The sequence below is a fragment of the Pundamilia nyererei genome, unplaced genomic scaffold (assembly GCF_000239375.1).
Source record: "Pundamilia nyererei isolate P.nyererei 1_Seehausen unplaced genomic scaffold, PunNye1.0 scaffold00229, whole genome shotgun sequence".
In the NCBI taxonomy this organism is placed as follows: domain Eukaryota; kingdom Metazoa; phylum Chordata; class Actinopteri; order Cichliformes; family Cichlidae; genus Pundamilia; species Pundamilia nyererei.
The window spans coordinates 346,725-358,568 of record NW_005187630.1 but is presented as its reverse complement, the minus strand read 5'-3'; the positions used below and the strand labels follow the sequence as shown (position 1 = coordinate 358,568).

Sequence of the window (11,844 nt, the reverse complement as noted above, 5' to 3'; positions counted from 1 at the left end):
CCTCCGGTTGACATCTCACGCTGTTACTTAATAACACTTGCAGGCGTTACATGAAGGATCCCAGGGACAGAAGTAAGACCAACTAAATAAAAAAAGTTGTGTTTTGTGGCCTGAAAATCTGGGTACGCGGCACAGCGGGGATGTCTCGGCTACTGAGGCTTCTCTCGGCGGCCGCTCTGCCTTTCTGCCGTGCTGGAGGAGCCCGGGCCAGGCTGTCAGCTGTGACCGCAGGACAGCTCTTCAGAGCCGGATACAGAAACTCCACCGGCCCGGTAAGTGACGGAAGGTGTCTGCGAAAGAGTTTTTAAAATTATCATTTTTTTACAGAAATATAAAAATCCACCAGAAACTTAGTCAACGCAAGTTTCCTTTCTGTGTGTTTTAGAAATTTAATTAACTAAATAAACTCGAGGCACGAGTAGCTACTAGCGAGGACGACTGCCTGCCAAGTTTAGTTGAAACAATTGTTTAAAGTCTTTTTTTTTCTTTGCTTAAAAGCAAATTAGTTCAAGCTTTCATCGTGAAGTCATATTTATCTTATACTTGTACCTTTTTTGTTAGCCCCTGAGAAAATCCATTTCAGCAGCTAAACGTCATATGAACTCAATGTCTTCTAATTGGCCAACTTCTGGAAGCCTGTGGAGGGGCAACAATCAGCGCTTGTGAGCTCAATTGCCTTACTATGCAGGAGAGAGTAAAGAATAGATAAGAAAAACCTCATGAGTTTAACATTTTATTCGCTCACGGGCACTTCATTCGGTACATCTTGCTGCCACTGGGTTAGACCTCCCGGGTGAGCTTAAGAAATTAGCATGAGATGGTTTGAGTTTCGTGACGTGGTGTATTTTCCTGCTTGGAAACAGCCGTGAGAAGACGAGTACACGGTGGTCATAAAGCGATGATATGGTCAGCAGCAATACTCAGGTAAAGTTGTTAAGTTGTAGTCAGTTCGTACCCAAAGTCTGCCAACAACATATTCTCCACTCTGTTACTCCACCAGCAGCCTGAGTCATTGATACAAGTGAGGATAGATCCAAGCTTTCATGTTGTTTGAATTAGATTCTGGCCCTACCGTCTGAATGTCACAGCAGAAACCGTGGCTCATCGGGCCAGCCAACATTTTTGTAGTCTTCTGTTATCCAGTTTTGGTGAGCCTGTGTGAATTAAATGGTCTGATTCTTATATACTTATTTCTACTCTCCTGGAGTACTCAAAGCAACTATATATACAGCATGTCTCATTCACACAAGCACTTCTAAACTCAAGTACAAACTAATAAACATTCACACACATTCACACTCTGATGAACGAATCTGAGGGCAACTTGGAGTTAGTATCTTTCCCAAGGGTATTTGGCAAGCAGACTGAAGCCAAGGATCGAACCACCAACCTTCCAATCAGAAGGTGATCTGCTCTACCACTTAAGCCACCCCGTAAATCCCGAATTACAGCCCTATTGTTAGACGACAGGAGTGGCACCTGGTGTGGTCTTCTGTTGCTGCCGCTTCAACATGTTGTGCGTTCAGAGATGCCCTTCTGCATACTGAATGTTGGTTGTAAAAAGTGGTTATTTGAGTTACTGTTACATTTTCTCCCCAAGAACCAGGAATGTATTAGTTAGCTATAATATATATATAATACAAATATATAGTATATGTCCTTGACTCATTCCCTAATGAGTCAAGGATGGACCCACTGAATGAATGTGACCTCCACTGATTAGAGGTTTATAGTTGCTAAAAGCCATTCTTCAGCAGGTTGTTGTTTGTAGATGGTGTCCAGTGTACCAGCGGTGACTGTGTGGTCTTTTTCAGAACATAACTCTGACTCCAGCTAACTTCCTGTCCTGTCGCAGATTCCAGTTAGCTCAGCGACGACTCTACGCCACAGAGCCCAAAGGTTGGATCTGCTTTTCTGTTTTTCTCAAACATCAATAACTATTTAAAAAAAACTCACAAAGTTTGTTTCATTTGATATTATTGTGAATAGTTATTCACATTTTTTTTTATTACCAAGAATGTGAAAAACAAAACTAAATGGCTAAATACACCTGTGGTATAACGCATTTTAAATTAGACATTTCAAATGCTGATGTTCAATATGAGGAATCAGCTTCTCGAGACTCACGCAAACCTGTGTCAGCCCTGACAGGTTGATGACCTGTACAGGTGTACCCTGCCTCTTGCCTTATGACAGCTGGAATCAACTCCAGCACCCCCTGCTGGTCATTTTCCTTTGCAAGGCCAAAATGTGTTTGGTGACCATCAGAATTATTATTATTATTTTTTTTAATATGAAAAAACCCTAAAAATTTACCCGAGTAGCTTCCTCAACTTGAGCCAGTGAGCAGGATCCGGGATGGGGCTGTAACTTCAGATCAAATGCATGTCAAACTGAAATAAGTAATCCAGTTTACAAAAAAATATCCTGATTAGGGATGGGTACCGGTGTCCGGTGCCAGTTCTGACATAAACGGTAGTAACCAGACCGAAAGGCAGCGCACATTTCGGTGCTTTATTTCGGTGCTTTTTTTCCTGAGCTGTGATACACTTCTAGCCAATCATTTTACGTTTCCCAGGATAGTAGGCGGGGCCAGGTACGTACGTTCTGTTAGAGCAGAGGTACAGATTAAAAATGTCCAAGGCGAAGCGGTCAAAAGTCTGGTTGTACTTCACAGCAAAATATGCAAACTCAGCAGCAACAAGTGCTTTAAGCTGATACTGTGATACTGTCAAAGGAGGCAACACCTCGAAACTGATGAAACACCTGGCGACGCATAGCGTTTTTTTTAAAAGCCGAGAAATGCGCCGTATTTGATAGCTTGCTGCGAGACCTCACACTGTGCACGTTGGGTGGGTTGCCAGTTATCGGACCCGGAGCAACATCCCCCAAAAACCCGAAGAATAGAGTCCTGGCCCCTAGCCCTGCCAGTGTAGCAGAAATGATGAGGATGATGATGCAGCAGCAGCCGTTCTTCTCTGCGTGAGTCGCTTCATGTTGTTCGTGTGTAATTTACGTTGAGTAGGCTAACCACGTTATTACATTAATGCCTGTAAGGTGAACTAGCAAACATCATCATAGCTACATGCTGCTGTCCTCTTGTTTGATGGCAGATACTCCCTTCACCCTGGCCAAAAAGGCTAAAATGACCAAAGAAAAAGTGGGAAACAGCTAAACATGAGAGGTTTAGGGTTTGTGTTTTTTCCATTGTTTAAGCACTGCTTCCAGCCAAGAGTGATACCATATATGCCCCATAGCTGCAGAAAAGGCACACATTGTTATCTTTTTACAAAAAACAAAACAGCTGAACATGAGAGGTTTTTGGACAAAGTTTGTGTTCTCCATTCTTTAAGCACCGGTTCGAGCACCGTTTGAGCACCGGCACCGTTTCAAAAGTACCGGTTTGGCACCGGTATCGGATAAAACCTAAACGATACCCATCCCTAATCCTGATATTTCATGGATAAAAACTGAGAAACTAGAAAAGGAACTGTAGCTAAAATGACATTTCTGAATTTCAGATGGAAAAAAAGGACCAACCGGAGGAGGAGGAGGGAAGAGAGGAGGAGGAGGAGGAGGAGGAGGAGGAAAGGACTGGTGGAGGCGAATGCAGAAGGTATGTCGTAAACATTGAAAGAACCATTCAGTTTTTATTTTACAAAATAAGTGTAACAGAATTATGAATACAGCCTCAGTTTTCAATATATTTATTTTACGTAACGGGGGAGCAGCCCAACGCTGTTCTTACTCATCTCTTATTTCTTGCAGCTGACCAATTTTTCCTCAAATCAGCATCATCCTTTCCTCTTTCATTAGCGTGTCATCGCATTAACAAATAATAACCTGCAGGTAACTTTCCTCCTGTGCCTGTGTTGGTCTGCAGGGCGACTTCCCCTGGGATGAGAAGGATTTCCGTTACGTGGCGATCACGGTGGCCGGACTGAGCTCGGCTCTGCTGTATTTCTACTTCAGAGACACCGGCAGAGAGATCAGCTGGAAGGACTTTGTCCACCGCTACCTGGGCAGAGGCAAGGTGAGGATGTTTGCTCCCAGACTGCAGGGATATTTAGTCCTGATTGTAGTGGTTGCTGACAGATGACATGGTACCAGTCAAAGTCACAGAGTGGCTCTAACCAGCCACCAACATGAAGGAAGCTGTTTTTACTCCCGTCCCTTTAACCAAGTGTTCACACAGTGCCCACAGATTGCAAAACACACAGAATGCTGTAATTACATTTCAGTAAACACTGGACCGTTCAATCCAAAGCAGAGTTTAAGTTAAGAGTCAAGTTGAATTTGGTGAACCCCTATTATCAGAGTGCATCTTTGTAAGGTGTCTCGGCGCTCAAACTCAAACATTGCCTCCAATCCTCTGTCTGTGTGATGAAATGAAAAGGTGGCTTAATATCAGAAATATTATAATTCTGGTCATTTATCAGTACTGACAGTTGTGAGTCTTGGAGGTGTAAGCATCACAGCAGATGCCTTTGTGACAAAGTAACTGAGAATAAAACACAGAAAAACAAGAAGGAGATTTTCCTGGCCTGGCTTTTTATAGCAGATGACCTTAAAAATGTTCTGCAATTTTGCATAATTTTAGTGTTGAACAGCAGAAATTAGGCTTTTTTGTCCGAGGTCATTTGAGTAAAAAAAAAAGAAAGACAGCGGTCGACAGCGCTGTAAACAACGGCAGACTGGTGGGTAATAAGTGTGCATGAATTGTGTTGTTTTTTTTTTGTTTTGTTTTTTTAAGAGTGAATTAATGATGACATTTATCAAATGTGAAGCGTAGTTTTGATCTTCTTTTGCTGCTGGTTCAGTGAATTTTGGTTGGAGAGAGACAAAACCTGCAGCTCAGAATCGAGCGCAAAGAAGACGTAAACACAAAGCGCGGACCCGACGCATCAGAATCAGTGAGCTGTCGGCTTTCAGCCACGACGGCATGTCCGTCTACGTGCCGTCGGGTGAGAAAGCCGAGAAAAAGAAAGCTGATTCTGATGCGTCGGGTCTGCTGTGTTTACGTCTTTGTGTGGAATCTGTTACCTGCTTTCATTTACTGTTTGGTAGTTGTTGAAATACTTTTGTGAGCTTTAACCTGAGTTTCTGGCAAAATACATTTATATTTAAAAGTCGATTCAGGATTTAATGAATCGATATCGCTTTATTCAAGCTACTCACCTCCCTCCATCTGCCTGTACTTTCAAACGTACACACGAAGGACCACAGTAATATCTGGACCATGGCCAATCAGACAGGTCCCGCCCCTGACTATCTCTGATTGGTTTAGACCACGAAATGGGCATAATGTGTGTCTGTTGTTGACCACACTGAGACTTTCAGAGTTCTTCTTTTGGTTGCACCAGTGCGACCTAGGATTTTTATTTTTTATTTTTATTTTTTTAGTCACACCATTGAAAAATGTGGTCACATTTGTGACCAAATTGGTCGCACTCTGGAGCCCTGTACTGATGTTCCTGCAGGTTAACAGTTTCATGCTCTTTCCAGGTGGATCGACTGGAGGTCGTCAACAAGCAGTACGTCAGAGTCATTCTGGTGCCGGGAGCCAACACTGATGCGGTAAGGCAAAGCAAACCAATGCTCAAACTGATTTTGAAATAGATTTTTATCCAGCTGTCACAACCCCTAGTGGCTCTTCAAAGTATTGCTTGTGGTCAGTTAATTTGTTTAATTAGCCAAATTCAGTTAAATTTCTTTACATGTTTACATTAAAAAAACTAAAAGTTTCTTGTTTAAGGATTTTTTTTTAAAGGCACAATCTGGGTGTTATGTACGTTTAGAGAAAGCCTGAAAGAGTTTGGGCAGCTAGAGAAGTTTAAAAAGTAAAACAAATGTAACCATTGACCACTAGTAGTCATGTGAAAACAACCATCAAATTCGCCCCATCATCCGACCGTCCAGTGTAGACCAAAGTGGAGATGTTTGGCACATTTGGAGAAAACTGAACAGAGCATATTCGCACAAAAGCCTCATACTAACTGACAGCACAGTGGAAAGGCTGATGATTTGGGCTTAAAGTGGAATCTTCAGATGTATAAAAAGTGTCACAGTGAAGTGCTGCTACATACAGTACAAGTCAGTATTAATTACTCTGTCAGACATTCCCTGAGGTTTTTAACTCATTAAAAATGTCAAAGTTGCACAAAGACTATTTTTATTTTGCATAGATTAAAAACACAAATGGCCTAGGAACAGGTAAGTTGCACAGTTCAGGCTACCTTTCTCTAGTTGAATGATGCATGATGTTTTTTGTCCCTCAGAGTTACGTCTGGTTCAACATCGGCAGCGTCGACACATTTGAGAGAAACCTCGAGACGGCAGTTCTGGAACTCGGAATGGAGTTAACGCACCGACCTGCCGTCGTCTACAGCTCTGAGAGTGATGGGTGGGTTTGGACACACAAACGCAGCATGCATTATGTCAGCCAGAGACTTTAATCAGGGGTAAAATCTTTATTAAAAAGGGCCTAACAACCTCAGTTTCTATAATAACATTTGTGAAAAAGTAGCTTTCCTAATGCTGCTTTTTCTTCCTTCAGCTCTTTCCTGTTGAGCATGATCCCGACCGTGCTGCTGATTGGCTTCCTGCTCTTCACGCTGCGGCGGGGACCAATGGGAGGAGGCGCTGGAGGTGGTAGGAATCCATTTAGCATGAGCGAGTCAACAGCAAAGATGATGAAGGACAACATCGAAGTGAAGTTCAAGGATGTGGCTGGTTGTGAGGAGGCCAAGCTGGAGATAATGGAGTTTGTGAACTTCCTGAAGAACCCGCAGCAGTACCAGGACCTCGGAGCTAAGATCCCCAAGGTAAAAATCCGAGCTTTGCAGACACGGACTTTTCATCTGGTGGAATTTTTGTGGTACTGCTGCCTTTTGCATCACGAGATTTACAGCATGTTTTGGAAAATATTTTGTTTGACATCCTCCCTGTGAAACTCCCACTATCGCCATATTTTCCCTGTTTATATCTGGTAGTATATAAACATGCATGAATTAGGTCTAGACAACTTAATATTTCCATGGCAGCCTTTATTTGATGGTTACAATAAAGTCGTTTTAACCTCTCGATACATCAAGTGTATTCAATAGATCTCCCACCCCTAGTTTCTGCGATACCAATAACTTTGACTGCATTTGATCATCTGTTTTATTTATGACTTTGCTTACAATCTTGTTTGTCTGCATTGCTTTGCTCAGATATGTGTAGAAATGCTTATGAAGAGTTTATTTCACATTGATGAGTCCCTGCTGCACATTTTATTAATAAAGCTTTTACTGTAGTCCATTTTTCAGAGTTTTGTTCCATTCTGAAGATAAAGTACTTTTATTTGAGCACATTATTAGTGTAAAAACACTGAGCTGTTTTCCCTGCTGTGTGTTGGAAATTCTGGACTCTTAACAGTTTTAATCCTGTTGTAGGATCTGAAAAGAAAAATCCAAAAACAAAACCTGAAATGAAATCAGTCATTATTCGTAAAGATACAGGCTAAAGACGAGGCATTTATAAATTAGTGCCGTTTGTCTTGGATGTGAACTTCTCTCAATCGCTTTTAACTGATGCCGTTTTTATCTCAGGGAGCCGTGCTGTCCGGACCTCCTGGTACGGGAAAGACTCTGCTGGCCAAAGCTACAGCTGGAGAGGCCAACGTCCCCTTCATCACCGTCAACGGCTCCGAGTTCCTCGAGATGTTTGTGGGCGTCGGTCCGGCCCGAGTAAGTGAATGAACCCGGAGCAGATCCTGGACCATCTGAGATGACTCTGTTCAGACACTGAATGTTTGACTGTTCTCTCTCCTCATGAAGGTGAGGGACATGTTTGCCATGGCGAGGAAGAATGCCCCCTGCATCCTCTTCATTGATGAGATCGACGCAGTGGGGAGGAAGAGAGGAGGGGGGAACTTTGGGGGTCAGAGTGAGCAGGAGAACACCCTGAACCAGCTGCTGGTGGAGATGGATGGTAGGCAAGCTGCATTTTTGAAGTGGAACATACTATCCCCCCCAGCCCCCCATTAGATTTAAGTGTCTTCATCTTTTTCTACAGGTTTTAACACCGCCACGAATGTGGTGGTCCTGGCTGGAACTAACAGACCGGACATCCTGGATCCTGCTCTGCTGAGGCCAGGACGCTTCGACAGACAGATCTACATAGGTAAGCAGAGTCTTTACTGCCTTACTGCAGTCTCCACATCTTAAAGTATTGGAAAGTGCCCAAATCATTCTCCCACTAACCACAGTGCTGCCAGTTGGTGTGAGGTGTTGATTTGCTCTTGGCATTCTCCGAACATGCCATTTAGAAACCTGATTAAGTGTAAACATGGCAGCGAAATGTACCTACGAGGGATATCTGGGTTTTCCAATGTGATCAGCCTGCTGGAGGACTCATGCGGTGCCCTGTAAAATCATGCTCATGTTGAAGCTCCGCAGAATAAGTTTTAGTTGGAATGCAGAGGAAGAATTCTCTCCTGTCTTCTGTCAGGTCCGCCGGACATCAAAGGCAGGGCGTCCATCTTTAAAGTCCACCTGCGACCAATCAAACTGGATCCCAATCTGGACAAAGACGGTCTTTCAAGGAAGATGGCAGCTTCCACACCGGGATTCACTGGTTTGTAACAGTTGGATCGAATAACAACAATGTAACGGCACTATAGCAAAAATGTTCTTTTATTTATATTTGATGACTGTTTTTTCCCGTTTGAATGAATCAGGAGCTGACATCGCTAGTGTCTGCAACGAAGCAGCTCTGATCGCAGCCAGGCACCTGAACCCGTCCGTCAACAGCAAACACTTTGAACAAGCCATCGACCGGGTCATTGGAGGTGAGTGTGACATCACCTAGTACGTGACGGCTGTGTACGGTTGTTTCTTGTAATGGTCTTTGTGTGGTAAACGGGACAGTTTGTATCTGACGTCCTTACAGTCTGACTCCCGGGTTGTTTGCTTTCAGGTCTGGAGAAGAAGACTCAAGTCCTGCAGCCCACAGAAAAGAAGACCGTCGCCTATCACGAGGCCGGTCACGCCATCGTCGGGTGGTTCCTGCAGCACGCTGACCCTCTGCTCAAGGTAGGAGCTCTGTCCGTGCTTGGGCTGTGTCGTTTCTGTTATGACTCCAGCTGCTCTGTAAATCTCCACCAGTTACAGGTGTAGAAGGAAGCTGTGGGTTAACCACACATGGTTTGTATCCAGGTGTCGATCATCCCGCGGGGGAAGGGTCTGGGTTACGCTCAGTACCTGCCTAGGGAACAGTACCTGTACACCAAAGAGCAGCTGTTCGACAGGATGTGCATGATGCTGGGAGGGCGTGTGGCTGAGCAGGTTTTCTTCGGACGGATCACCACCGGAGCTCAGGACGACCTGAAGAAGGTCACGCAGTCTGCCTACGCTCAGGTACGCACATGTGACTAAAAACACACTCCCTGTTTGATTCCCACCAGCAGAAGAGTGCTGTTTGTGCCGTAACGCATCGCTCTGCACCCTAATTTGCAGGTGGTGCAGTTTGGGATGAGCGAGAAGGTGGGACAGGTGTCGTTTGACCTCCCCCGACAGGGCGAGGTAGTCATGGAGAAGCCGTACAGTGAGGCGACAGCAGAGATCATTGACGAGGAGGTCAGAGAGCTGATAAATCGAGCGTATGAGCGCACCCTGCAGCTCATCCAGGACAAGAAGGACCTGGTGGAGCTGGTGAGACTGTCTAATACGCAAAAACACAACCTCAGATAAACGCAGAGTATTCTTTCCATGATTCATAGTTCAAGTAAGGATGAACTGAAGCCCAGATGTGGGGCTTCAGTTCATCCTCTGTCTGAAACAAACCAGTTAAGCTCCACCTCTGCTGTGATCCTCAGGTGGGGAAGCGCCTGCTAGAAAGGGAGGTGTTGAACAAGGCTGACATGCTGGAGCTGCTGGGCCCTCGGCCGTTTGAGGAGAAGTCAACGTATGAGGAGTTTGTGGAGGGGACCGGGAGCTTCGAGGAGGACACGAGCCTGCCGCAGGGCCTCCGAGACTGGAACCAGGAGAGAGGAGGGGAGGCGGAAGACAAAAATTCAACTCAGGACAAACGGCAGGCCATGTAGAGTCCAAAAAACACCCAACACGTACCAGCTGCAAAATAAAAAAAAAAAAAGGTCTGACAGAGTCTGGGAGGTCTGGGGGAGGTACTGGGTTTAGGAGGAGCACGTGGCCATTCACCCCGATTTGTTCTACCTTCAAGAAACTTTCTCTAGTTTAACACGTTTAAGATAAGGTGAAATTAACATGTTCATGAACTTAAACATAAAAATACAAGATTTCACCAGGTGATTTCAATAAAATTGTACTTTTTATTCAGTCAACTTTAACTTTACTTGTCCGTCCTGCAGAGGATCCATACCGCACAATCTGAGACAGCTGCACTGCTCGTTAGTGCTCTGTCTTTAAGATGTAAATAGTTGGTGACCTGTATAACTAATATGAAGAAAAATGAAGGTTGGTGGTGGTTGGTGTTAAAAATTGTATTTTAATATATAACTGTATTGATATTCTGCTCTGGCATCACGTCCACGCGGATTTGATTTTAATTAGATGCTAAAATAAAGTAAGGAAGTGGGCAAACGGGCAATGTTGGGAGCACCTCAGATACCTCCTCCTCAGATCCACCAGTCTCTGGTCAGCCTCTGCTTGTAGAATTTGTCCAGAGGTTTCTTCTTTCCAACATCTGGGCAGGAATTTGCTCCAGAATGCCTTTAAGACTCAAACAGGAGTCTAGAATGTACACGATGCGCATTTAAACAGTGCATACAGACTGACTCTTCCTTTATTTATTCTTCTAAAGGGGAGACCCCTTCCTGACCGATGCCTTGCTGATAATGAGGATTATTTTCTGTGTCCAGACTAAAAACACTGGATCGTTTTTAAACTTTTTGTGGACAGCAGTTACTCTTCATACTGACACGAAGAGTCGTCGGACCGAAACACCTCAGCAGCACCCGTCACTTCGGATTTCTTTTTGTACAAACGTTTTGATCATATTGATTTTTGTGTGATGTTAACAGAAAATAAAAAATGGAACATTTCGTGCAAGTTATGCTGATTTAAAGTAAAAATCCCCCTAAAATACTGAACCACAGACTGTCAGTGATGGCTGCAGGCGTCGCATTTCAGCCCCAACGCGAGCCGTTCCCCTCAGAGTTAAAGGCTCGTCTTATTTTATGTTTTAAATTTTCATTGGCAGCATCCCTGAAGGGACTGAAACTAATTAAGCTTATCTCGCTAACGAATACTTTGAAGCCTGTTAGCATCCAAATGAGACGAGCGCCTCCTGGAAGTCTCCCAGCACAGGAGATAGATACTTCATGTCCTGATTTGTGTAAACTGATTTTTCATTTTTAAGATGGATTTTCAGGTTATTAATAAGCTTTATATTGGAAGGTGGAGCCCCTACAATGTTAGAGGGGGAACTCGTACAGCTCCAGCGAGGAAGAACCCGCTGGTGTCGGGCATACGGAAAGGCAGCCTTATATATATATAAACACATGGGGAGTAGATAAGAACTACTGAGCCTATTGCAATAATAACCAATAATAATGTTGTAGAGTAGTAACAAGAATCATAACTTGGATTTATAGAGCACCCTTCAAAGTACCTGCGGTTTCTTTAGACACAGAAAAAAGGCTTCAGTGAGCATGTGACATTTCAGCTGCTTTTTGAGATGGAGGATCACAGATCTCAGAGGGGCGCATGTTTCAGAGTGAAAGCCCTGCTCCCAAAGGACCGCTGTCTGGAGTGCTTGATGGAGAGTGAGCATTTGTACTGAGGAAGGTAGAGTCCAGCGTGGGGAGAAGAATGTCTGATG

General features: G+C 44.1%; 1 protein-coding gene across 1 annotated transcript; it reads left to right on the top strand.

The window, feature by feature from the left end:
* afg3l1 (AFG3-like AAA ATPase 1) lies at nucleotides 1-11,065 on the top strand. Its single transcript, XM_005748766.1, has 16 exons — nucleotides 1-272; nucleotides 1,815-1,899; nucleotides 3,522-3,616; nucleotides 3,884-4,033; nucleotides 5,506-5,577; nucleotides 6,279-6,403; nucleotides 6,557-6,824; nucleotides 7,593-7,730; nucleotides 7,821-7,974; nucleotides 8,059-8,166; nucleotides 8,494-8,619; nucleotides 8,723-8,833; nucleotides 8,962-9,077; nucleotides 9,201-9,401; nucleotides 9,501-9,695; nucleotides 9,860-11,065. The coding sequence occupies exons 1-16, from the start codon at nucleotides 141-143 to the stop codon at nucleotides 10,085-10,087; spliced, it is 2,304 nt and encodes a 767-aa protein (XP_005748823.1). The 5' UTR covers nucleotides 1-140; the 3' UTR covers nucleotides 10,088-11,065.
* The last annotated feature ends 779 nt before the right edge of the window (nucleotides 11,066-11,844 follow it).

What these genes read in the sequence shown, in the direction of transcription:
- afg3l1 (XM_005748766.1), top strand. Translation starts at nt 141, where the DNA reads ATGTCTCGGCTACTGAGGCTTCTCTCGGCGGCCGCTCTGCCTTTCTGC. An exon ending in ACAGAAACTCCACCGGCCCG is followed by an intron (nt 273 to 1,814) that starts GTAAGTGACGGA and finishes GGTCTTTTTCAG; the next exon opens with AACATAACTCTGACTCCAGC. An exon ending in ACGCTGACCCTCTGCTCAAG is followed by an intron (nt 9,078 to 9,200) that starts GTAGGAGCTCTG and finishes GTTTGTATCCAG; the next exon opens with GTGTCGATCATCCCGCGGGG.